Here is a 26153-nt window from a genome sequence, read left to right as displayed (position 1 = left end):
GGAATATTTGGAGTTTCAAACCAGACCTGATAGGTTTTGCAATGTCCCGGTTTCTGGGAAAAGCTGACGCGAGTGGATTAGCTCTGCTCACAGAGGGTTTGTGGTTTAGCATCTCCTTCTTTGATAGCTGGTCTGAGCCCTGCAGTGTGTGACAGATTGGCAGAAATAGTCCCTCAGACTTCACTTAGATCTCAGGCTCTAGTCCAGTCCTGAGCTTTTGTCAGTGTATATTGAAAATGTATTTAAAACCCAATTTCATTGGCTGACAGCATGACAGGATGTCATTCCCTGCATTTTTGCTCAACTTCAGGGACTTTTGACAGTGTTCAGTGCGGAAAAACAGGACAGGAAACGGAACAGTGTGACTCAGGGTGAGTCTAAATGTATCATTTATGCTAACATGTGAGCTTCAGTGGGATATTTTTGAGGAAGCTTTGGCTGTTTTGTGGATGTGGCTCATTTTCCTTGCACCTCTCAGAATGTAGGTAATGATCAGTGCTCGATGAGGAGCTGATGATCATGGGCACTGCTTCATCTCCATGCATTGTCTCCTACTGCTGGCATCAAAGCCATTCCCAGCATGGCCACAGTCCTGGTGCTTTTTTAAGGGTCTCCTTGGAAATGCCATTGGTGGTAGAGGCCAATCATTTTTAGGTATTTTCCATCAGCATGTGTATGCCTACGGGCTGTCAGGCACTGCTGTTTGGCTACCCTCGTGGCAGGGTTGGCTGCTATTGAATGCTTGCCTGGGTAGTAGACAGCAAATAGGTCAATAAAAATACTTTATCATGCCTTTTCTGTTTCTCACACTGTCAGCTTCAGAAAGGTTTGCCTAACCATATATCTCGACACATGGCTATACCACAGTTTATTTTCTCCTAGTTTTCTAACACAAAAGTGAAAAGTATCAAATCAACTAAAATTTTTTCTTCTTCCCCGTGGCCAGGAGGTGGAGTGAACTTCTTGCTTTTAGGCCTGTATGAACCTTAGGTAGTATTTTCTCCTAAGCTTCCATTGTCTTTCTCTTTTATTGAAATTATTGACTATCAGCTGTCTGGCTGTATGGCCTAAAGTCTTCAAACTGAAGTATTAGCATTGTCATAAAGTAGCTATTCTCTTGAGTTGCATCTATTCAAACAACTTCTCATACAGGTGAGGGTCACAACAATGATAAATGCTCCGTTTGCCATTTGTTTCTCACACACAGAGTCAGACAAACTCATTAAAACTCATCGGAAAAAGATATTTGCCATGGGTTGTTAGCTACTCTATTTAGCATATAGGCAGCTGCTTCAGCAGCAGCTGCACTTACTCCAATATCCTTTCATTTCTTCTTTTTTTTTTTCAACCTGAGATCATTCAGACATTTGCAATATTTTTTATGATGTTTTCAGAGGGAAGAAAGAGCAGCTCCATCTCATCTCAAAGATGCTGTGTCCCAGAATGCCACAAGGTCACTCCTAATTTAGCTAGCATAGATCTGCCAGGGTAAATCAGGAACCCTGCAGGGCTCTTCTCATTGTTTGGCAGCTTAAAAAACAGTCTCAGAAATGAAAGAACAGGATCTTCAAAATCTCTTTGTGTATTTGCAAAGCACTGTTCTTACAGTCTCATTTCTCTTTGCCTAGGTAGTGTTGCTGCCTTTTCACTTAGACCAAACGTCCTCATCATGCTCAAATACTGATTGTGAAAAGGATTTTGAATCAACTCAAGAGTAGACTAAATCTTTAGAAGGATTTTTTTCAAGGACTGCTCTCTATGGCAAATTTAAACTTAATCCCATTTCCCATTAGGCCAAACTTTTTCACTGGGCTTCTGAGTAAAAAGATTTATTTGCATTATTTAATGATGACAAAAGGAGTGATGCTCTCTTTTTTCTCTTCTCCTTTCTTTTTTTCTTTTCTTTAGATGATGTGTTCTTCTGACTGTGATAACACTGAGGATTAATTTTAGGAAAATAAATATTTATTGCATCATAACACAAATCTTAAGCTCATACATATTTGCAATTAGACAACTGAAGGTGCTCAGGGGAGTAATTCCTAGTGGGTTTTGGGGTTTGATGTTGTGGTTGTGGGGCTTTATTTTAACCACAAGTTCCAACCCTGTACCATGTGTTGTGTTTAAAAACAGAACTTGTCTGTGTAGGACATGGTTCTTCCCAGTGGGATAAACCCATACAGACCATCAGCTGCGTGCTAGAGCAGGTTGTCCTGGTTTGCAGCTGGAATTTTTTCCTGGCCCTATCCAGGAGTGGTCAGGCAGAACTGTCCAGGGGTGTTTCAGACCTGGCCCAGGGCTGAATTCTGTGTCTCAGTGGCTGGGCAGGTAAGTGCTCGTGGCACATAACGTAGGGCCAGTCCTGATGGATCCCCAAAGCTGGAAAAAGACAGTAAATTTGCATGGAAAACTTAATGGTCTGGAAAGCCATAATAAAATAGAACCACAAAAAGGGTGTGTAAAGAAAAATCACTGAGCCTGCAGCGGGGATTTCCAGGAGTGCTGAGTGCAGTGTGGCGCCATGTGCTCCTCAGTAGCTCCCAACTATTTTCTTTTGGCTCTGAAAACATCATTGATTAAATTTAAAATATGACTTGAAATGCCCTCAATAGGAGAAATGTAATGCTTGCATTTTTGAGAAGTTGTTTTGTATTTCAATAACGATATGTCAGATTTTTTTAAAAGTAGAACAGATTGCAGTTTTAACCAGTCATGGAGAAATTGTATTCTTCAAGGGAATGAAATGAGACAGAAACATCTTTATTTCAATTTATGTATTATATTAATTTTGGCTTTCTTTAAAAAAATTCTTAAAAAAATATAAGCAAAAGTAGAAAATAACAAGAAAAACTGTTTTGAAAGCTTAATAAGAGAAAAAAAAAATCACTACAGAGGATCATGCTAAAAATCTTGTAGAAAAGAAAATTATTACAGTCAAGCATGACAAGCCAAATCGAGGAAAGCTGAACACAATAATCACCAAGAACTCTCATCCTGAAAATATAAGTATGCAAAATTTCAGGTGTGAGCTGTACCCTAGGTCAATCACATGCTCCAAATTAAATCTCTTTAACATAGGGTCAAATTTTCTGTTTCCCTGATGCCTTGCCCATCTGGCAATTTTTCCTAGACCAAAAAATAACTTCACCTACTCATTAAAGCTTGAAGAGCTCTAGAGCAACTTTTTAATGCAAATTAGTAGCAGCCAGTCAATTGGCAGTCAGTTAACCTGTGGTAAAATAAATAAATAACTTGCCCTAACCCTGTCCTTTGCCTTTCCTCAGGTCCTGAAACACTTATGAAAAATGTGCTCATAGCCCTTGGGTTGAGGGGTGCCAGGCACAAACACTGACATCTGATCAAACACTTGGTGTTTGTGCTCAAGAGGTGCTTTCAGTCCATCTCCAGGGCTGTGAGTTCTGCAGGGTTCAAAGGCACTTCATTTAGTTCAGTGTGTCAATGGAAGAATCAGAAGAACTTGATTTTCCCAAGGAGTCTAATTATGTTACACACTCACCTGTCAATTGAATTAAGTCAAGTAGCTATGAAAATCTTCAGACGTCTACATGCCTCCTATAAGGAAATTAAAAGCCAAAATGTTTTAAATCCCAGGATGTTTTAAAATCAAAATTCTGCTCTAATTAAGTAAGTGACTGGACTATTTAATGTAGAGGAGTAAAGGAGATGAATCCCAGGCTGCTTCTTCCCATGCTTATCATTAAGCAGTGATGAACATTCAGTGAAGATGATATCTGGAGCTAAACCATCTCTTCCCTTTCTACAGCAAAGCCTCCTTCAGTTCCACTCTGTCAAAAGATTAGTGGTAGAGATGTGGTTGATAAATTTTTCTTCGACATAACTAGACCTGTGTTTTTCCATAAGCACTGATAAAGAGCTCCTTCTTAGTACAGCCTCCCAGGCAAAAATGTGTGGCCAGCACTCTCACTTCACAAGTGCCTGCTCTGCCTGAAAGTAGCTTTTATAAAGCACTAGAATAAATAAATAATTCTACAGGCCTGTGCCCAACAGTTAGTTTTAATGGCAGAAAAAACCAATCAAGTGATTTTATGAGTCCCAGTTAAAAGTAATTATACACTATAAGTGGTTTAAGTAAGTAAATGAGACAGACAAATCTGATAACAAATTGCTGCCTCAATATGAGCTTCCTTTCCAGTAAATTCAGTCTCACCATGGCAGGACACTGTTCTGCAGTGCTTTGCTCTCCACTGAGTCCAGCCCTGGCCCTGTTCTCATCTGTCTCGCCTCATTTGGTGCAGGGGGTGTGGGATTCAGCTGTTTGCATTAGTAGGTGTATGGCTGGCAAATGTGGTGTTGCAAAATTAGGATGACTTTAGGAAGCAAACAGCACTAATGGGAATAAATTTTGCTATTTCATTCTAATTTCACTGTGTTATTTATCCTAATGCTAGGGTGTTTACCCAAACACCAAGTACTGTCTGTGAGTTTATTGGGAAGCTGAGAAACCAGTTTTATAATAATTTGCACATCTTCAATAGCATTTTCAAGTGTGCATTTTCAGCAGAATACTGATTACCTCTCCTCTGTGTAATAAGAGTTTTGTTTGGAACTGGGTGTCTGCAGGTAGTCTTGAAGAAAAAATAAAGGTAGTGTGGGGTTTTTTCAGCCTCTGATGTTCCATTAATATAAAGTACCACTCCTTCCTTGGGCCCGTCCCCGTCCAGTGCAGTGGAACAGTGGGGTCACTGCTGGAAACACCTTTGCCCAAAAGGAGAATGTCAGAAGGGATCAAGGAAATCGTGTTTGTGGCCTTGTGAGCTGTAGTTTGCTATCACCTCCTACAACTGATGGGAAAGTTTCAGGTAAAGTAATCAAAAAGAACTGAAAATTGTTGTGGTCATTATTTTCCCAGTCAGTTGTCAGTCTCCTTCCTGAAACTCCCCCTGCACTGCTTGGAAATGAATTTGTCAGGATCAATGAGTAATTGGATCCATGCATCTAACTGCCTTTTGCTTTGGTCTCCCCGTCTTGGTAAGGACAGGAACCTTACAAATAATTAGATTTGTTACTAGTCTGTACTAATATTATTAATGTATTCTATTTTTTATTTATTCCTTCAAGTGCATCAGTGGGTGATGTATAGACTGCTTACATGAGGAAAAAATGCTATGCAAAGATATTAAAAAAATTCTACATACCAAATAATACCAAGATTGATAGCAGAGGAGATGTTAGGAAGTTGCACCTTTTATTCCACAAAATCTCCTGTCTTTATGATACCAAGTAAATATACCAGAAATTAAGGAATCTGATGTTAATTGTGCTCATGGATGCCACAGTTAATCAACTATAGAAAAGTGTGCTCTTAAGTTGTGGTTGATTTTTTTTTTTTTTTGGTAACAATATATTTTTAGGCTTTTTTTTCACATAAATATAGCTAATGCAGCGTTTTGCCAAATCAAGAGTATTAGGTTGATTTTTTTTTGAAATGTCTAAAATAAAATTTTGCTTTTTTTCATTTTAGTTAGTGCAACAGGAAAAAATGCTTTAAATATTTTTTGTGAAACAAGGTTACACTGGAACATCTGTCAGGTCTAATGGGCTCTAATCCAGAGGATCAGACCAGAGCAGCCTAATCCTCTCTGGGATGACTATACCAGTAAATTATCCTGAAGAAGGGCTTTATTTCTGTAATACGTTTTGCTTTGCAGTGACTGCAGGCCTGACCCTTTTAAGTCTACAGTAAATGCAGAATAGCTTACTGCAATAAAAGGAGCTCACATTTATTGTAAAGTAAGAATATTCACACTAGTAATCACCATGGAATAGATAATGTATTATAATTTCACATTATTCATTATTCCTTTTTTTTTTTTTTTTATGTCTAGCTGACCTTTCTGCAGATAGTAAAGTGTGAGCCTGAAGTGCACTCCATAAAAATATCCCCATGGCTGAGGCATCCAGTGAGCTCTCCAAAGTTATCCGTGGAAAGAGTTCAACACTCCTGTAGTATTATTTCTTTCTCTCTCTCTCCTGTAATGGGAGCACAAAGTCCAGTCTGGTTTGTGACAGCCCCTCTGTGAATAAAGCCTGCTTTTAATCCAATTTATCAGATGTTTGCAGTAGCATTTCCATAGGCTTAAGGTTTTGGAGGATGGAGAAGATGGATTTAGAGAAATAAAGCTAGCTGATAGATGGGATCACTTATTAGAGATCTTTCATATAAATTATGAAAAATAGCTACAGTGAATTATAGCTGTAGGCTTTCAGATAATAAGCCTTTCAGAAAAAAATAATGAAACTAAGTGACACTCAGTTCTGGGTTTTATTACCAGGCCGAAACATAATTCAAAGTTCTTTTAAAACTTCCAAGATGGTGTGCAAATCTTGATGAAAATGAAACTAAGCTTGATCATATTTAACCAGTTTAAGTGAGTTTTTTGGCTGCTACTTTACTCCAGGAATATTCCTCTCCAGTAAATTTCCAGGTTATTTCTGTCTGCAGTCCATTGCGTGCTGCTCTCAAGGTCCAGGGTCTGTAATTTGTTACTGTCAGTTTTTGGGCACTTATCCCTCATCAATATGGACAGGGCTGGGGAATGCCTCCTCTGCCAAGGCAGCTCTCCTTGCAAAATCAACAGTAACAGCCTGGCAGGCAAAAAACCAGCAGCCTCTGTCCTCCTGTTTCCAGTGTCTGTTTGATGTCTCAGGTTTAGCTTTTATATTTTTCAGATTCTGTGCTGCTTTAGTGTGTAGTTCTGAGCTTCATATTAGGGCATGGTGAGCTCTGTGCACAGAGTAGGGAGACAAAACAATTCCTTCTCTAGCTGGGGACCAAGGACAAATGATCCAAATCTCAGGCACAAGAGCATAAACAATGTGAACTGAAGAGAGAAAAACAAGAAGGATGGGACTTCATGGGCTAAAGCTGTAACTGGACAATTAACTCCAATATGCAAATGGAGCAGAACTTATCAAAGTGACAGACCCCGTGACCTGCTGTCCATTTTGTGACCATTTTGGTTCATCTTGGCTGTAGCCCTGGCTGAGCTCTTGTGCTGCCCAAGGTGGATCCGTTGAGGCCTTTGGTAAATCCCTACTTTATTCTTTAACTCTGCCTAGTCTCTGTTCTAGGTCAGCCTTGATGAGGCATCATGCCCACCCTTGAAACAGACTTTCCCCATTCCCAGTGACTCTGGATTTTGCTCACTCCCAGCAGCAGGAGCAGTTGACTCGGTCCCAACCTAGCCCAGGGGATCCCACAGCGGCAGAGAATCTCCTGAACACCGTCCTTTAAGGGTGTTCTTGATGGGATTTTTGTATGTGTGCATGTGAAATACAACAGGCTGAAGTCTTGAGCTTTGTCTTGCTGCCCCTGGAGAAATGGGAAATTTTTCAAGTTGGGTGAAGTCTAGTAGCTGCATAGGAGCATCTGCCAGCAAAATATTATACAGCAGCAAAGGATGTGGATGATAAAGGAGTTGTATAAAAGTGTTTAGTGCTGTGTCATGATTTTAAAAAATTCTGAAAGGTAGAGGGTAGAAAACAGAGGCTAAGAGTGGATTTGTGCACAGCACAGTGGTGTAGCATGTTCTTAGATCTTGTGGAGACTATGGAAAGAATCAGCAGAGCTGATGAAGTGTAAGGAATTGATGAATAAACCAGACCTGTGTCATTCAGGGAGCACAACCTGAGAGAGGGTGTGGTGGGGTACATGTACTTACCAGTGACCCAGTGGAAGGGAATAAAAGGTCAGTGTTGATGACCTGTTCCAATATGCAGCAGCTGAAACCAGCAGAATGCAGGTGCAAAGCAAAGGAGTGATGCTGACTTAAGAGTCACTTTCCTTAGTTGTACAGACCAAAATCTTGCACAGGTTTAAAAGGTTGAACCAATACAGCCACTCCATATTCCCAAGGTCAAGCACTTCTGGTTCTTGTCATTTAAATGTCCCTTCTCCACGCATGATTGAACCCCATTATTGTGTTCTACCCCATCTACTTACATTTAATTTAGATGTGTTGCCACTCTTCACTTGCCTTTGAAACTTTGATGTACTATTGTGATGTAAATTCAACCCTGTGCCCAAAAAAAAAAAAACTAGCTGAAGGAATTTAGTGATAGAAACTCCAAGATCCTTTGTAGTAAAGTTTTCCATGGAGTTCCAGTGTCCCTGTCTCATTAATATGCATTGGCATGCCAAATGTAATTGCATTCAGGTTATGTTTTGCTATGAAAAAAGTATATTGTTTCAAAAATGGTGCTTTAAGTCAAGGACACCATCAGTGAAGTTACATAACTTTATTCAAGGTATTTCACAACATTAGTAAGTCTTAAAAAAGCTTGCTTGGGGGTTAATCAACATCATGGTGTAAGATCTTGATGAAAAATTATTATTCAATTCGCTGTTCTTGTCTTAGGATCCATCACATTGACTCTCCTCATACATATATATATACACACACATATATATATACATATCTATATATGATGTTTTGTAGTATTCCAGAGTTCTGATAATTCCCCCGAATTCAGATTTTTCTTTTTTGTGTTTTAATAAACCCAAATTAGGTGTCCTCTCTTTGTAGACAGCAAGAATTACTTTTAAAGTAATTCTTTAAAAGAATTACTTTATCCCCTGTATCCCCTGAGGGTTTTCATGCTATTTCCACTGCTTTTCTTGCATAGCATCCCGGTAATACTTGAAGTGGTTTAAAACCTGTAGTTTTTACTAGTTGATACCAAGAGCTAAGTACAGAGTTTCCAGGTGAAATTTCCATAGTGCATAAATGTATTTTCAAGTGAGTAAAGTACTGCTATTTCTTGAAATAAAATGCTAACTCAGCTTGGACTTAAATGGAAGAGATTTTGTGAAACATCACTGTAGAAAAGTGTTAGGAATGTGTGAATTTGTCATGTGTCAGCCAATATTCAAAACACCACTCTGAAGTGACTTGTGCAATTCTATTAATGGACAAAATTTTGGTGAGGGAGTACTTCAGTTTGGGTATGAATCAACAGTGTTTGCTAGCAGTCCAATCATGCTGAATTATAGTTAAAGTGCTACTTTAAATAATAAGTACTTTCTGGATATAATTTTAATTTTATGACTACTGTTCCTCTCTCTTGAGAATAAACAGCATTGTTATGAAAATATTCTAATCTGATAAACATAAATTTTCCATTTTAAAGTCCCCAAATTATATTGGAAGTATATGTGTCACCAGCTGTGAAAACTGCAACCAGTCTTTTTTCCCCAAATTAACTCAGTTTTGGATGTTCTGATTACAATATTATCTTTTATCTTCATCTACCTGAACCAAAGAATTCACAGTGAAGAAACTCTGAGAAACAAATCCAAGGGGGTTATTTTGTTAAACCGTATTTGACATGTTTGGGATTTCGACCTGAGCTTCTATCCCAGACAGACTTGTCAAAAGCAGGAGCCATGGCACTGAGGTTATACATGCTCAGTGTTTAACTGGTATTACACTAATCTGACATGACAGACCATTTCCATGCTCTTTCACAGCATTACCACCAATGTATTTAGGGAATTAAAAAGCCTTGTATGCAATTTTCTCATCAATGATAAGCAGAGTTGTATGTGATGCATTGGCTGATGGATGGTAAACAGGGGGTGTGTGTCCTGACATGGGATGACAAACACAAAGGGATGAAGACATTAATTACATCTCAGCTGTGAAAGTGTTTCTCGTGTTTCATATGTACCGGCATTCAAGAAGGACCTAGTAGTTTCTTTAATTTTGTTGGTTTTTTGTTTTTTTTTTAATTTTTGTTTTAGTAAGCACACTTTCTTGTAAAAGCCTTGTAACTAAATTATTGCCATTTGTGTCTTCATGCTTATTGTGCTTGGGTATATTACTGAGGAGCAAGGCTTGGATCAAAATGAACTTGAAAACAGCCTTCAGCATGATAAATATTTGCATTTAAATAGAACCCAGGGAAATCCTTCTAGCCTCTGACAGAGCCCTGAAGGGGAGCTGGCAACTGTATAGCAAACTGAAGTGTGCAAATCTTCATCCTCACAGCAGATCCAGTAAATATGTGCAGTGTGACACAGCAAATATGGGAAGGCTTTTAGTTACAGAGGTGTGTAAATGTTTACAAATATGATTAACTGCAGAGCACAAAATCCATTCACGGCATCAAAGGCAAAACTAAAATTACTTTTTCCTGCCCCCCTCCAGGATTACGCTGAAAAGAAAAACACGATAGCAAAAGCTCTGGAAGACCTTAAAGCCAACTTCTACTGTGAACTCTGTGACAAGCAGTACTATAAACATCAGGAGTTTGACAATCACATTAACTCTTATGATCATGCTCACAAACAGGTAAGAGAAATCTGCTCACTACTTCAACTTGGTTTCAGATGGAATAATGAAATGAGATGTCCTTAAGAAATCACAGTTGAGTTGTCCTCAGTTGCAGATTCTGGAAAGCAAAATGCACTGTTTTCTTACAAACAAACCTTACCATGGAGATTTTACTGTCAGAAAATTCTGAAGTGGGAAGAAAGAGAAATTTGAACAGTTTGATATTGAAGAGGAGAAGGGAATGGTGAATAATAATGAATAATATGATTAAAATTGTAAATGTATAATTTCCTTCTTATCAGTTTAATTTTTCACATGAATGCTGTGGTATATTTCAGATGTGATTTACTGGGAAACATTTATTGCAACAGATGTGCAAAAGAAACTTGACATACTCTTTGGGTAAACTTTTTTTTAGTGCAGATACAGTTGTGAAATGGGCTATGACTACTTAAATTAGTGCAGGTGCAGTTCTGAAATGAGCTATGATTTTATTTCAGTGCACTGTATCAAAAGAAAGTGTGTCAATGAAAGGTTTCTGTGTGTTAATTTTAAAGCATCAGTATTTAGGTTTCTATCACCACACTGTATCACTTTACCTCCAAGCTGTGTGTCTTACTTTGGTGAGATAAAGCAGTGCTTCCACAGAATGGGAGAGGCAATGCATCCCAGGGCAACATTCTGATCTGTACAGGGGTTAAATCTATTTAATTCAAAAGGAAAGACAATGCATCTTGACTCCCCTGAAGTGATATGTAATGATAGTGTAAAGATATGTAATAACTGTACAGAAAATTCCTACATAGGCCACTCAGCTGGTAATTATTCTGTGCCTTTTCTGTTTGGTTTTTTGGTGTGTGTGTGTTTTGTTTTTTGTTGGTTTGTTTGGTTTTGTTTTTTTTTTTTTTTTTTTTTTTTTTAAATCTGGTGAAATCATGTGGTTGTGTATCTGGATTGATTGCTCTTATTCTAATTGAATCTCCCTTTTTCCTGTTATTCTGCTCAGGGTGAGCATAGATAAGCTACTACATGTTTTATATCTGTATTATATAGAATGATGATTTGCTTTTCTTTAGCACTAGTCCTTGAAACTTTTTTCTCTCTCTCTCACTGGTGTTTTTATTTAGCCCATAATTTACACTGTCAGTGTGAGTGTTAGATTTAGTTTGGAGAACTGGGAACATGTGGACCTCAGCAGCAACAGCAATCTGTGAGAAGCTGGAGGGAAAGATACATATATTAGATAAGAAATTAGCAGGTAGCTTCATTGCATCCTGCAGCTGTTTATTATGAGTTTTAGTTAAAGTACAGCTGAACTGATTCTTCAGGTGTTATACTCACACAGTAGCACGTCATTGATGGATGGCAGGAAAAGAGAAGTTATGGACAGAGTCTTCTCCACTTGACCTCACTTAGGATTTATATTTTTTTAATTTTTTAGTGCTGTGAAGCACTTTGAAATAATGAGAACCTGAAGGCTGCAGTCCTTGTTCCTCTATTCAGTATTGATGAAAAATTGATTTTGAACCTGAGGTCAGGCGTGAGATCGAACAGGAACTTTTTTTCCAGTGTTTCACATGGCAATTCTTGTTTTCTCATGGCTTTGGGCAGGAGAGGGTGGGCACTGCACCAGCCTCTGATGGAGCATGGCAGATCCTGCCTCTCCATCTTTTCTGCAGGGGGTTTTTGTGTCTGTGTCTGCATGTGGCTCTGTGGATGATTTTGGTGAAACACAGGAAGCCATCTCCTTCCTCTGTTCAACGTTCACAAGTCTAATCTCCCTGCTAGGAAATTAAAAAAAAAACAAAACAATGCAGTTTTCAAGTAGAAAAAATTGTATGGATACTTGCTTGGCCAAAGTACAAATTTTCACAGACGTTACTGGCAAATAAAACTCTTGATTCCCGAGATAAACATTGAGTTTAATTCTCCTGGAATATGTTTTTTGTGGTGGCTTCTATTAGTGCTATGAAGAAAAAACATTCCTCTTCCCATCTTCTGGGTGTAAAAGCATATGCTGCAGCACAGGCTCACTCTGATTTGCTCTGTTTTCAAGAACTTCACACCAATTGCTTTTTTGGGGAGTTTTAATGAGCTTGCTGGAGACATATGCAGGTACTACTGTTGAATGCTCTGATTTTGTCCTGAGACTTCCTATGTCAATGGCAGAAACTTTCCAGCAGTTCAGTAGAGGTGAGAGGAACTAGTAATCTGCCTTTGGATTCTGCTTCATATTTTTCATTTTCTATTTTTTTTTCTTCTATCACACCTTTTTACAATAATGGACAGGTAAGGGAAAGTACTTAGTACAAAGAGTTTCCCACTATCCAAGGAGAGTTGTAAGCATGTGCAGCCTCTTTGATTTCAGTGATCCCAGCACCCAAGAGTGGTTTCTGTATGATCAAATGGATGAAAGCTCTGCCTAAACCTGAGTTCACCCCAGCTTTTCTGAAAAGCCATATTTAATCCTAATTTTCCAGTCTGTTATCACACCATCTAAGCATGGGAGGGTTTGGCAGAGAAAATGTTCCTAACAGCTCCTGTACCTCAATTCTGTTGTAGAAGATTTTCTTTCCATCCAGTCAAATGTTGCTAGCACACAAAATTTACAGGATTTAAACCAGAAGATTTGTTATGTGGGTTTCCTCCATTGGCTGGGAGGCCCTGTGCTGCCAGTGTCGGTTGTGTTTTGATTTGTTGTGTCTTAACAGCTTCTGAACACCCACTTTGAGACAGTATGAGCACCTTCTGAGCAGCCCAGAAAGAAAGCACAGGACTAGGGTAAAGCCAATTTTATTTCCTAGGACCTGAAGGAGTTTAGTGTCTCTAGAGCCCCACTGCCTCTGTTAGTGCTTTCCTGTTCTTAGCTTTTACAGTATTGTTTGCAGAGCGTATCTGCAGCCTTTATGAAATACTCCAGGAACAGCAACTTGCAAGCAGTCAGTGGTAATAGAGAAAAATGAACTCTCTGCTTTGCTTTGAAGGCTCAGACAAAGAAAAAGACACCCCTAACAAAATAAAATGGTGATGTCTTTAAAAGCAGCAACGTTCTGAGCTCAGTACAGAAAGATGAGTAACTAAGGCAGAACTGCTATTATTCAATATAGTAATGAGGGAATTGCTATTTGATGGTCTAAACCCACAGAATGTGGGATTTGAGACCCATGCCAGGGCTTTAAAATGTATGTATGACTCTATGCAGCATCTCCTCCATCTCTGGAAGGAGCTCTGAAGTGCTGAAAGCCCCTGCCTGCACTCCTTGAGACGCTGAGGGTTTGATAAATGCAGCTGAGCGTTAAACTCCGAGGCTCCGAGTGACCTTCCTGTCATAGCTGCTCGGGCTTGGTGACCTGTGCTGTCCTGGGGAAGAAATCTGGACCACACAGCTCAGTCCCCTGTGCCAGCCATTCCTCCAGAGCCTTTTGTCACTACAGGCATAAAGAGGGTTTGAAAGTCTCCATCCCAGAACTTCAGATTGATCACCCAATACCACGGCAGCACGCTCGAGCTTGGTGTTCTTTGCCCTCCCAGGAGGACTCTTGCAAATAGCAAACAACAACAATAACAGCAAAAGCTGTGATGAGAAATAAATAGCACTAATGTGTTTGCATCTACAGATGAAAATACAATCAATTAAGTAAATTATAAGCAGGAATTTTTCCCCACAGAACCTTAGGTCATTTTTCAAACTGTTTCTCTCTGGGTGAAAATGATCTCTGTGCTCTACAAATGTATTTAAAATTGTATGCAGGGAATAATGCACAAATTATGCAGGAAGACTAAATTAGTAGTTGTCCCCTTTCCCTGTTCCAGACACAGATTTCTCCTATCCACATTTTTCTCCTCTCCTTACATCGTTTTCTTTGCACATTTTTTGACATCAGTGCCAAATAAGCTGGAGATAATCTCTATTCACAGTAGAGAATTTTAAACTCTAGTCAGTCAAAAGTCCAAACTTGAATAATTTTCATGTGTTCAAATAAATATTTTGTGGAATATGGGTGGAGAACAAGAACTTTGGAAGTGGAAAGGTGTGATTAGACATAGCAATAATATAACCCCCATCCTTTTAGTAAATCTGTGTCTCCAATGAGTTACGAGGCATGTAAGGTATAAATTAAAAGCAGTATAGCACATTTGGGATGCCACTATTCCCAGCAAAGATAATTGGATGTTAGCAGTCGTTTGAGCCTGCAATTTGAAAACAAAGAAACGAATCCTTGTAGTCATCATTACAGCTCTTTTTAAAAGCTTTCATTGCAGAGTTACTCCCTCTGAAAAAGAAAATCCCCATCTCTTCTGCTTGGCTGGCACCTGCAGAGGGTGCACTGCAGCGCATCTGCAGCTTCTGGCACAGCCCAAGAGTTTGTGTCTGTTTGCAGGGGAATGGCCAAGTACTGGGAGAGTGATACAGTGATGGAAATGAACTCTTCACTGACAGCCAGCAGTATTTTATGCTGTCTTTTTCCAGGCCTGCTTTTTGCAGGTTGGTTTCCCCTGAGGCTTTGGGAATTGGACTGAGCCAGAGGCAACGTGTTGTATGCAATTTTTGAAATGTGGAAATAACGATTCTCAAAAAACCACTGTTGTCTTCTAGAGCAGTATGTCCAGAGCTCTGGTGTAGTACAGGAGAAAAACTGAAGAGTTTCAAGCATTTTCTGAAGATTTGCTTCATGAAAAAAAAAAGTGATGTGTTGTGTGTCAGACTTCAGGCATGTTCACAAATAAGAGATTTTGTGAAATAACTCTGCTGCTCTTGGATCAGGGAAGTGCCTTGCATGTCTGGGGGGTGGCTGCATTTCTGCAGGGACAGTGAGGAAGGGCAGCAGGATGCAGGTGCAGTGCCAGCTGCGTCATCCTCCTGGGCAGAGTGTGACCCTGGCAGGGAAGCACTTGCAGGGTCTTTTTTTTTTTTTCTCATTCCTTGCAAGTGAATATAATTATTTGCGATGCATTTCAGTATTTCTCTTGTTTCTATTTTTCTTTTCTTTGAGGCTAAGTGACTTATTATTTTTAATATAACAGAGTCAGGGTTTTTGCAGCTGAATTTTCTGGAATGAAGAAATTTTATATTCCTTCCCTTTCTTTATCATATTTCTCATATTAGAGAGCTGCATCTTGCTGTGTCCTTGTGGGCAAGCAGTCACAATTACCCAAGCATAGAAGAAATTCAAACATTTGTGTTTGAATCGATCTTGTGTAGTCCTTTCTTATTGTTATTGCTTTCCCAGAATGTAACTTGGCATGTCTCCCTATATTTCTTTTTTTTCCCCTCAGGAAAACACACTCATCTTTGTAGCCTTTTTAAATATTAAGGGAACACAAACAAATGTTCAGCTGTGCATTCATATACATAGATGTTTTTGTAATGCACATGCAACCATGAAATGAGCCCCTCCTCTCCCTAATATACTCTGCTCTATCACTCTATTTCAGGTTGGTTTGTTTTTTTTTTCATTAAGATTACATTACTTAATGATCTTTAGTGGTTGGATTGGTGGTTCTTCGGCTATTTGAATTTATTTTTTAGTGAAAAGCTTCCTTTTAAGTTTTAAGCACTTGTGCTGGCATTAATGCTGATAAGGGTCATCACCAGGTCTATTAATTATAGCCCAGCACTGCTGGGAGCACTGGAGCTGAGCTTTGTGATAGACGTGATGCTTCCTTTTCCAACTCCTTTAAATAATGAAAACAAACAAAAAGCCTTCTGCTGTTACTGTGAAGAGAAAGGCAGAAGTGCCAACATGACAGGAGCCCACTGGGCCCCGAAGGAGGGAGGCAGACTGAGGATCCCACTCCTCTGGGATGTGGGATGTGTCCAGAGCACACAGTGGGGGTCTTTATTCCACTTTACAGAATGCATTTTAAAATTAAATAGGTAAGTTCTGTTCTTTATGAATATTTCAGTATATTTAGGGAGAAACATCACACACTCTTTCCTGGATGAAAGAAAACACTTGTTTTCCTTCCTTTTTGTTTTGTTTAATTTTACCTATACAATTTAACCCCAGCACTTGGCTGCTTGATGGGTATCAGTGTAACAGAGTAGTTAGGCATTCTTTACCTCCAGACTTGTACTGACGGGCTAGATGAGAATACTTTTGAGTAAAGTATTAATCCAGCAAAATCCAATTTTGTTGCCAATGAGTGTTCTGTTTTCTCATTACCAAAAAAGAAAAAAGACATATCACAATGTCCCTGCCACAGTAATTACAACAGAAAAGATACTGTGTAACTTTTTCTGTTTTCATGTTTGGGAAATTTGATTCTGTAACAATGTTTGATTAACTAATTGACTTATTTTTTTTCCTGAAGAAGTGTTTTTAGAGCAAACACAATTACAGTAGAGGAGTAGATACCCCATCTGTCCCACTAATAGCCTGCAAACAGAATATTAACCCCATGCACTGACACTACTGATTCCATGAGGAGCCTGTTTTTTACTGCAGGAGGAGCCTTACCCAGTGACAACCCTTCCTCAGATAAGAAACTTAGTGTTTATCCTCAGTTCTTTTTTTTTTTTTTTTCCTGGTTTTGAATTATTGCAGCCTTCTCATTTCTGTCCTTCTCAATATCCAGATCAGCCTGATAACCTGACAAATCACTAACATTAAATTTCCATGCAAAAAATTTGCAGGTTTTTTTTTTTTTCAACTGCACATTGCTCATTTATTTTTCAAATCTAGATTGTCACTTTAATGAGGGGAAAAAAAATTACAGCACCAATGCAAAGCAGCAGGGAGAGAGGAGTAAGGGACAGGAAGAAACATTGTTTGTTCCATACATCCTGAATGTCCCTTTCCCTGGCACGTGTTTGTACTGCTGTGGGGTTCATCCTTTTATTTAAAACTCTAACCATATATTTCAGTCCAACTTGGTCTTTTTAAATCAGTTAATGAAAATTTCTTCATGCAAGTTAGCAGAACTCGGGGCTAATCTTTAAACTTTGCTTTACCATATCAGGATCTGTCAGGTTTCTGCTGTTTGGCCAGCACTATTGCAAGAGAAAGTACTTTTTTTCTGTTCATCATATAAGATAAGAATGGACACAATAATCAGGACTTAAAGATAGGAAAAAAATACATTTTTTTAGTTCATTATTCTGAGTCATCGTGCGTATTACAATTGTAACGCATCTTTTGACATACAGTGTTTTGATGGGGATAAATTATATAAAAACTTGTACAAGCATGGAGATCAGATGATGCTTTACTTATCACTCGGTTGTATCAGGCAATATCAGCTAAGCAATTACCTACAAGAAAAATACTGCTTTTTATTTCCCTTTATGCTTCAACAGAGTCAGTCTTCCACAGTTAATTTAAACTTCGTTATGGCTGCAAAATTCAAACCAATCAGCAGAATACCTTTTCTGCAGTTTTCAGAAATTCTACATGCAGTTCCACTGCTGTCCTGAAAGTAATCAAGCAGATTGTAGATTAACTGTAAGTAATGAATAATATGAAAAGCATTTTGTTACTCCATGGTTTTGAGCTGTTAAGTGATCAAAAAGAAAGTGAAGGCAAAGCTAATACATTCCTAGTAGTATATTAAATTCTGACCCCTCAAGGTGAGCAATTTCTTACAAGATGATCTAATTTGCTGAAACAATTAAGTGGTGTATGTCAGTGGTTACCACTCTATGCCTGATCCTGCAAAAGCCACCTTGTAGTTTCCTATTTGCCACCAAAGAAGAATTTCAGGGTATTTTTTTGCCCTCTGGGAGCTCTGCTGGTATTCTACTTCGTGCTCTGCAATTTGTACATGCTGGTTTCCATGTGAGAGCTCATTCTTCTTTGCGAAGAGCTGATCAACCTTTTCAGCACAGACCACAGTCATTCTTAGGGTAACTACTGCAGTCTTTGCTGATCCTTGCAAAATCAACCCTCCATTCAGCTCAAAAAAAGCTTGTTCTTTTTTTAGTGGTAGCTCTGACCTGTTGATGAAACTTAGCCTTGCAATCAGTGCTGCCTTTTGTGAGGAGATGTGACAAGGCAAACAAACTACATGGAAGTGAGAGAATTTTTCCCGCAAGCCTGGTGCTGCAGCTGGGACAGCGGGACTCTCGGGGCCAGGGGTGAGCTCCTTGTGGTCCTGTGCAGGAAAGGCTGTGAGCCTTGGGCAGGCAGGAGCACTGGGGTTTTACTAGGCACAGTAATGCTGCTCTAGAAACAGTAATTCAAGTTTCTAAGCCACTCTAGAATAGTTCAGTGGAGGCTAAAACATGAACTAGCGTTTTCCTTCTCTTTTTCTCCATGCAGTCATTGGCTGCAGAGCCTCTGCTGCTTGGCTCTTGTTTCAGTCTGGATTTTTAATTAGTGCTGCAACTACAGCTCTACAGGAAGGGTCTGAATGGCTTCTGAATTTAAGCTTTCCCTGCCCTCCTGCTGCCAAGGAATGGAATGAGACAGGCCTAAACAAGGTGAGCGTTTGGAGGGACAGATGAGGTGTGTCTGTTTGTCCACGGCTGGCAGGCAGGCAGTAGCCATGGCTGGAGAACATTTCAAGAGTCAACGAAAAGGAAAGTTAGAAATGTGGCCCTGCCTTGTCCTGTTTGTGTTTTGGATTGGCTGAGGCTTTTCCTTCATCTTATGGATGCCATACACTTTTCCCAGACATACATCCTGGTTCTCTCTGTTGCACCCAGTCTTGTTCTTGACAAACATCCTTGTGACAAACCTGGATGATTATGTAAAGGGCTTCTCAGTTTCTTCCAAAGTCTCCATGTGTGGCAGAGGAGTGGCTCAGCATCACAGGATTGAAAGTGTGGGTGTCTTTTGGTTGAATGATAAAAAAAAAAATAAATTAAGGCATTCAATCTGCAGAATACCATATAAATACAAGCACTGCACACCTCCCTCTTGCAGAAATCCTTCTTTCCTTGAATTGTCTGTTCCAACAGTATGTTGCATCTTTTTTTAAATTAGAACTGGCAAGAGACGCATGGTATACTGTAATATAAATTATAAATCACATTAATTCAAGTTCATTCATGATTAATGTAACTACTTTTACATGCCTGGCTTCTCTGATAGCACTTACTGCTGTTGTCTTGGTGTGCAGTCTTGATACACATAATGATAACAAGGGAGGACACAAGTAAACCCTCACCTTCCCTTTTCCACACTGAAATTCAACAAAATTGAAAACAATTATTTAATTAAAAACCTCGAACTTTTTAAATGTTGATTTGTTTTAATTTTCATTTTAAACTATTTTTTTATTTTAATTTTTTTTATAGCTGTTAAGTGCTTGCTTGCACTGTCATCTGTATGCCACATCTGGTACAGCATCTCATTGTGCTACATGATTTATAACTACAGAGCAACATATCTGCTTCTTACAAATTGCTGGTAATGAGAGCTGGAAACAAAGCAAGAGACTGCCAGAGACTGGATGGCAGAGAAGGGTTACAGCAGTACTGGAGGTTAGGGATCGTTATTGCAGACTTTCTTAACACTCACAAAGGGGACAAATTAGAAAAAAAGTAAAAAAAGGGAATGAAGCATTAAAATGGTGCTTATGAAAGTCACCCTTAGTTTTCACTGTCTTTGCTAAGTAAGCCTTAAGCTATCAGGAATGGTTCTCTTTCTTCTGTTCTGTCAGACAGAGCCTGCTGCCACCTCTCCTTCTCTCTCATCTCTCTTTACAGTCCCACTTCTCAGCCCCAGCAGGAGACTTTTCTTCTGTGCCATTTCAAGACTCATTTCTTGCTTAATGAATCCTTCTTTTTCCCTTTGTTTAGATGAGAATACAACACATGCTGCTGGTGCACTTTTTTTTCATTTTCCTCCCTCCTTTCTGCCCACAGCTTTGCATTTCTAAGGAATACCCAATTAGTACACTTTTCTTTGCATCTGCCTAATGTATAGGGTTGGTCAAAAATTATGGATTGTATAATGAGAAATACATTAAAAACATCATCTAAAGTAAATTTTATAGCCTAGGTGTGAGCTTTATGTGCTCACTGAATGAGAAAATGTTTGAGTCCCAGCCTGTCTCACATCTGCTTTGCCTGCAAGGCTGACACCTTGTCACTGACACTTGGTGCTTGCGTGGCACAGTGGGAGCTCTACTCTGAGCTACTCCTTTGTGACCAGCACCTGCAAGTGGCCAGACCCGGGATAACTGAGTTCAGCTGGGAGCTAAAAGAGAAAAAAAAAAAAAAAGTCTCTGAGGGGCAGGTGAAATCACTGGGGGATTAACAGCTAAAAGAAGTACTCTACAGGGAATATTTACAAGGAGATTTTTTGTGCTCAGATGCTTAAAAGTAGGCCAGGCCAGAAGCAGATGTCCATCCATCCCATACCAAAATCCCTTCAAGGAATATGTTATATACCTGAGACTATTTTAGGATCCTTTTACTTTTTTCCTAAACTAAATTAAAAAAAAATCAAAATCAGAATTGGGAGGAGTGAATGTCCAAGCTAAGCTTTTATTACAATGAGCACTAGGATTTGTAGTGCTGGGAGCTGGGCAGCCTTAAAATGGCTTAAGATGATGATGATGATGTGAGGGCTTATTTGATTTAAATAATGCTAGATATTGTCTTAAATGACAGCTAGTCTTTTCCCAATGACTCTGTGGGTGGCAGATTTTCTTTCCAAACGCTGCTTGAGTATCTTGCTTTGGCTCTGCCCACTTGCCTGGCTGTGAACAAAGGGAAGCCAGAGCAGCTAATGACTCATCTCTGCCTCCATTAACAGGAAGATCAACAAGGCAAAAATAGTGCTGTATCATTTTCCTTAAGCAGTAGAGAAAATACTGTGTATTAAAAAAGTGCTGGGTCTGAAAGGTTCTTACTGCCTCAGCGTAAGACAAGTGTAAAAATCCATGTGTGTGTGTGTCCCTGTTGGAGAACAGCTTCACTGGCTGCTCATTGAGTGCTGGGGATCCCCTGCTCCACAGGAGCTGCTGTGTAGGCACATATGGGTAGGCACACACAGGATGGGCTCCTTTGCAAACCCCTCCAGCTGCCATCTCACCTGGAGACACTTGGCCTGTTATTTATTGTTAGCAAGGCAACAGAGAATAAAGCGGTTCAAGCAGTGCCCCTCTTTTCTTGGTCCACTGCGGAGGGTGAGCAATTCTGCAGGTGAAGCAAAGCCAGTTCTTGTTCTGACTTTTAAATTTTTAAAGTTTTTCTTTTTAGTTTTTTTTTTCAAGTGAAAGTAAAGAAAAGCAGAAGCAATTTCCAAGCTCAGTTGACTCTTGGGGTGAGCCTCACACAAGTGACTGGCTGTGCATGCTGTGCCAGCTCTGGATTTGATGGGGAGCTGGAGCAAGGGGAACAAGGACAGCTGGGGAGGGAGGGAGCAGTGCCCTGCCTGCCTTCGTGTTTGTGGAGGGGAGTAGCTGCAGGCCTGAAACAGCTGCCCTGGATAGGTGCCTATCACTCCCTGGATTTTGTGTGACTGCAGGATGTAAGGAAATGGCATGGCATCCCCCGCTGAGATCTACACGCTCTCATTCACGCGTGTGCAGTTTGGAAAAATAATAAATAAATAAATAAATAAACCCCACCAAGCTCACAATAAAAAAGCTTGAAATATTAGTCACTTCTGGGAGCACAGATGATTTCTGTGGAGTAAAGTGCCTGGTGTACTGCTAAGGAAAATATTTTCTTGCGCATTTGTAACTGCTGTCATTGACAGTAAAATTGCTTGAAATATAAAATAATAGTAGTGTGTTGCCTACCACGACAGGCACTATAAGAGGTTTTGACCTTTAGTAGGCTTTAATGGGTGCTCTACAGAGGAACTTCCATTTATTACAGAGACGCTTCCATTTATTAACTTATAATTGTCCAAAATAAATCCTGCTTTCTCCCCGTCTAGTAGATTGAAACCTAGGGTATGTTAATTGTGCTGGCTCTTCTCCAGGCCTGACACCTTGACAGCTCTTGTCAGCTTTTAAAAGTTATTCCCTAATGAAAACTATACTAGTTATTCTCCCATAATGGCCTTGCCACTCATCTCTTCAATGTTTTTTAATTCTGACATCAAAGTTTGCGCTTAGCGCTGACCCCCTGACAGGAGAGTGTTCTCTAATGACGAGCAGTAGGTCAGTGCTCCCTGTTCTGGAGGAATGCAAAAAAAAAAAAAATTCAATCCAGCACTTTTGTTAGCAAATGTACACCTGGGACTCTTGCTTTACTAAGGCTCAGGTATTTGCTCTTCATTAAAGAAATGAGGTTGTACAGTAAACTGATTTATTAGCTGTACCACCCAGTGCTCTAATCTCATCAAATCTCACACTGTGCAGGACTAGAGCATTTCATAATTTCTAAAAAAAGGCTGATAATTAACATTTATGTGCTCCAGGACATGGTGGTGCTGAGACTGGTGGCACATTTTCCTTGGAGCTGGCACTGGAGCAATATAATTGCGCTGATGGAGTTGCTGCCTTAGAGATATAAACCCAAGACCTTGACACCACGGTAATTGCAGTTCCCAGGCTGCTTGCTGAGGAGAGAGGGCTGGAGCTCCAGCTGTGCACTGGCCAAAATCCAGGCAGGTATTTAGATTACCTTACATGAATCCCCCCTGCAGCTTCAGCTGGTGACAGTGGCTTTTTCCTCTTCCCATCCTCAGTGTTTGGTGTAATTGGTGCGCACTGTCTGAGCCCAGAGCAGTCGTGTTCCATTGATAGTACAGCCCTGGTGCCTGGACAAGAGTGAAACCCCCCACTGTAACAGTGTAGAATTGATTGTTATTGGAATTACAGGTTTTGGGTAAGGAAAAATGCTACTGTCTGTGTTTGAGTCCTTGAGCCACCAGAAATCACTGGTTTCTGCATGTGGGTTACATGTCAGCAGATGAACAGCACTAATCAGATCACACTGACGAGAGCACAAGTTAAAGGCAGTGCTTCTCCTTCCACCTGCTAAAAGTGTAGTAGCAGAATATTATTTGGGAGAGTCTGATGTGTTTTGATGGAGGGTTTTGTTCTTCTGATGACTTCACTAACAAGCTCTAGAATCGAAATATTTCTCCCTGTACCCTGGAAAATGATGAAGTTACAATAATGTGGGGATGACACAGTAATTAAGAGAGGCCAATGAACTATTGTTCTTCAGTACCTTGACTGTGTTAAGAGGGTATAATTAATAGTTTAACTATGTTTAGGATCCTCAAGAGTGAAAGGCAGAACTATGAAAATCAGTAGTAATTAGAGTTTACTTTCTATATTCTCATTGGGCTGAGCCTGCAAAACCAAGCTGCCAACTCTGGCTTCCCAAATTTCCAGGACCAGAAACAGCAATTCTTAGAAAATATGACTGTCGCCCCAGGCTCTCCCATTACTATCAGGATTCAGATTGAGAAATGAAAGACTTTCCCATCACATACCCAGTTCAGGGGGTCATTATGACAGATCAGAAAAAGCTGAGGAGCTGCACAGGAGAGGAAGGATCAACTATTTTTTTTTTTTTTTTAATGTGAACGGATATAAAAAGTATCATGACTGAGTCTTTTCTGAATGTTCAGAAAAAACCCATCCTATTGGCCATTTGCTGGTGGCAGACAGTCATTAGGCTCTTCTGTAATTTGTCACTGGCTGCAGAATTCTTCCAGGGTGGAAGTGGGAGAGGCACTGGCACTAAGCAGGAACGTGGACACAGATTGCAGATGTGCTGTGCACAGGGCACCAGCTGGTGTCTTGAAGGTCAGCAGGAATTTCAGGCAGGATGATTTATTGTTAGTGATACTGCCCCAGGCAGAAGCGAGAGTTCGCAGCGATGCGCGCCCCTTGCAGGCACATGAGATTTGTTCCACGACGTATTTTAAAAGAAGACAGCAAGTCACAGCTCTGCTAATGCATCTGCTGGTAAGGGTGTGGGGCTACTTCCTGTGATTGCATCAGACTCATGGTTGCCTGCTGGAAAGCACCAGCTCTGCTGGTTTCAGGAGGGAGAGCTGCTGGGGACTTTGACTGCTTAAATGTGCATGATGAGGCTGATGAATGGACTCACCTTGTGCTTCTGTCAGGTGCAGCTGAGTGTATGTGGTGTCTCAGGGAAGGCTCTGAATCTCTGGTGGGGAGGCAGAGATCCAAATTTAGCTTTTCAGGGAATTTGTTCTCGCACTTCACCTTCTTTACTGATTGAATGAAAGCTTGAGGATTTAACACTGCAAAATACTGATATTTTAATGCAAGAGGTATTTTAAATTATGCAAAAATGACTTAAGCAGTCCTTATATTTTGTGTGGATATAAAAGATATTTTTTTCTTCACAAATGAAATTTTTACCCAGTATCTGATTATCCTTCTTAAATTTGAGAGGGGAAAAAAGTGCTGAAACCTTAGTGGAAGGTGTAGGTTCAAGGCATAACTCCAATTTATGCAGCAAAGTGTTATACATTAATAAGACTTTGTGATAAAAGAAAACACTACAGAACTTTAACCAACTTATTAAAACTAAGTAGCTATTACTTTAGTTCCATCTGCAGTGATTTTCCTGCAAGTTATTTCCTATAATACAAATTTGGGCAGTGGGATCAAGAATGAGCTTTAGTTGTCTGCCAGCAGCTCACCTGGGCACCTGCTTTCTCAAAATTTCGGAACCTCCTACCAAGTCCAGGTGCAGGTTTTGCTGCACAAACCAGGCTCTGGTGCTGCTTTTGCGGAGTGGTGAGATGGGAAATGACCCTGAAAGAAGAAATATTTGGAGTGATGAAAGTGAACTGTTCTCCTGCCTTATTCTGGGAGTGATCTATGACTTTGCTGATCTCTGTGCCTGTGTTAAGGCAGGACAACATGAAAGGGGCCATGGGGGTTGCAGCCCATTCTAAGTCATCTCAAATCAGAAATGAGATGCAGTGTCAGCCCTGTGCAAGGTTTTCCATGGCAGCTGCTTTCCACTGGCTCGATTTTCAGGCAGAATTTGAAGCTGTTTTGTTTGGCAACTTGGGCAGTACAATAAATCTGAGTGAGGGCCAGAAATGGTGATGGGTCTCCTGCTTTTCTTTCTTTGTTCATGCCTTCCTTTAATTACAGAAAATTCTCACCACTCCCTGTACTGTGCTGAGGTTTTGTGTCACTCTGGTAAGGGATGGTCAGTCTTTCAGTTTAAATTCTGCTGAATTGTGCTTTTTACTGTAACTGGAAGACATTTTAATGAGTGTGTATATTTGTGTTAGAGGTAGTCTATAAGTTCTGTTCAGGAGCTGTCTAAGCTTTGGAACTTGATGAATTCCCTGAGCCTTTTTGAGTCTCTCTGTGACTATGCAGTTGCATCCTGCACAAGCAGGCAAGACACAGTTTTGGGGGATGACATTTTGATGAATGGATTCAAGACTTTCATAAAGGATGAGTCACTTTGATGGCATTGAGAGAGAGAGAGAAGTCCAACAATAAATCCAAAGTGTGTGGAGAGAAAAAAGTGCTGCCTTTGTAAACCTTTCCTAAGCATCTTTTGTGGCAATTTTGCAAAAAAAAAAAAAAAAAAAAAAAAAAAGGAGAATATGTGGAAGAAAAAAAAGTGTCTTCCTGCTTTTTTGTTAGTAGTTGTTTTTTTTTTTTTTTCCCCTATCCCAGCCCAGAGGCACTGCAGCATTTTGATAAAAAATCTTGAAGCAGGAATGTGGGAATGTTAAAGTAGAAGTAACAATTTGCACCCAGCCTACTTTAAGGGGTGTTTTGAAGACTGGGAACAGGTATCTAAAACACGTACATTTCCATGGGAGATAGCTAACCTGTGGAGAAAAAAGCAAAAGGTTTGGTAGGATAGAAGGAAATGTCATGATTTGCCTCTGTATTTCTACAGCCATTCATAGGAAATGAAGTACATAGAGAAATTTTAACCCAAATTTGTGAAAAGATTTTCCTCTGCTCTTC

The 26153-nt window shown here is 39.8% G+C and overlaps 1 protein-coding gene across 1 annotated transcript in view; it reads left to right on the top strand.

Annotated features, from left to right (window-relative positions):
• ZNF804A (zinc finger protein 804A) overlaps positions 1-26153 on the top strand; it is a 144103-nt gene that overhangs the window by 99802 nt on the left and 18148 nt on the right. The window contains exon 2 of the mRNA XM_041487719.1: positions 10191-10334. Within this exon, the coding sequence (XP_041343653.1) occupies positions 10191-10334 (144 nt within the window). The remainder of the gene's footprint in view (positions 1-10190; positions 10335-26153) is intronic.

The sequence above is a fragment of the Pyrgilauda ruficollis genome, unplaced genomic scaffold (assembly GCF_017590135.1).
Source record: "Pyrgilauda ruficollis isolate IOZ18807 unplaced genomic scaffold, ASM1759013v1 scaffold83, whole genome shotgun sequence".
Taxonomy (NCBI): domain Eukaryota; kingdom Metazoa; phylum Chordata; class Aves; order Passeriformes; family Passeridae; genus Pyrgilauda; species Pyrgilauda ruficollis.
Note: the sequence above shows the minus strand (reverse complement) of the source record. Positions and strands in the feature narration are given on the sequence as shown.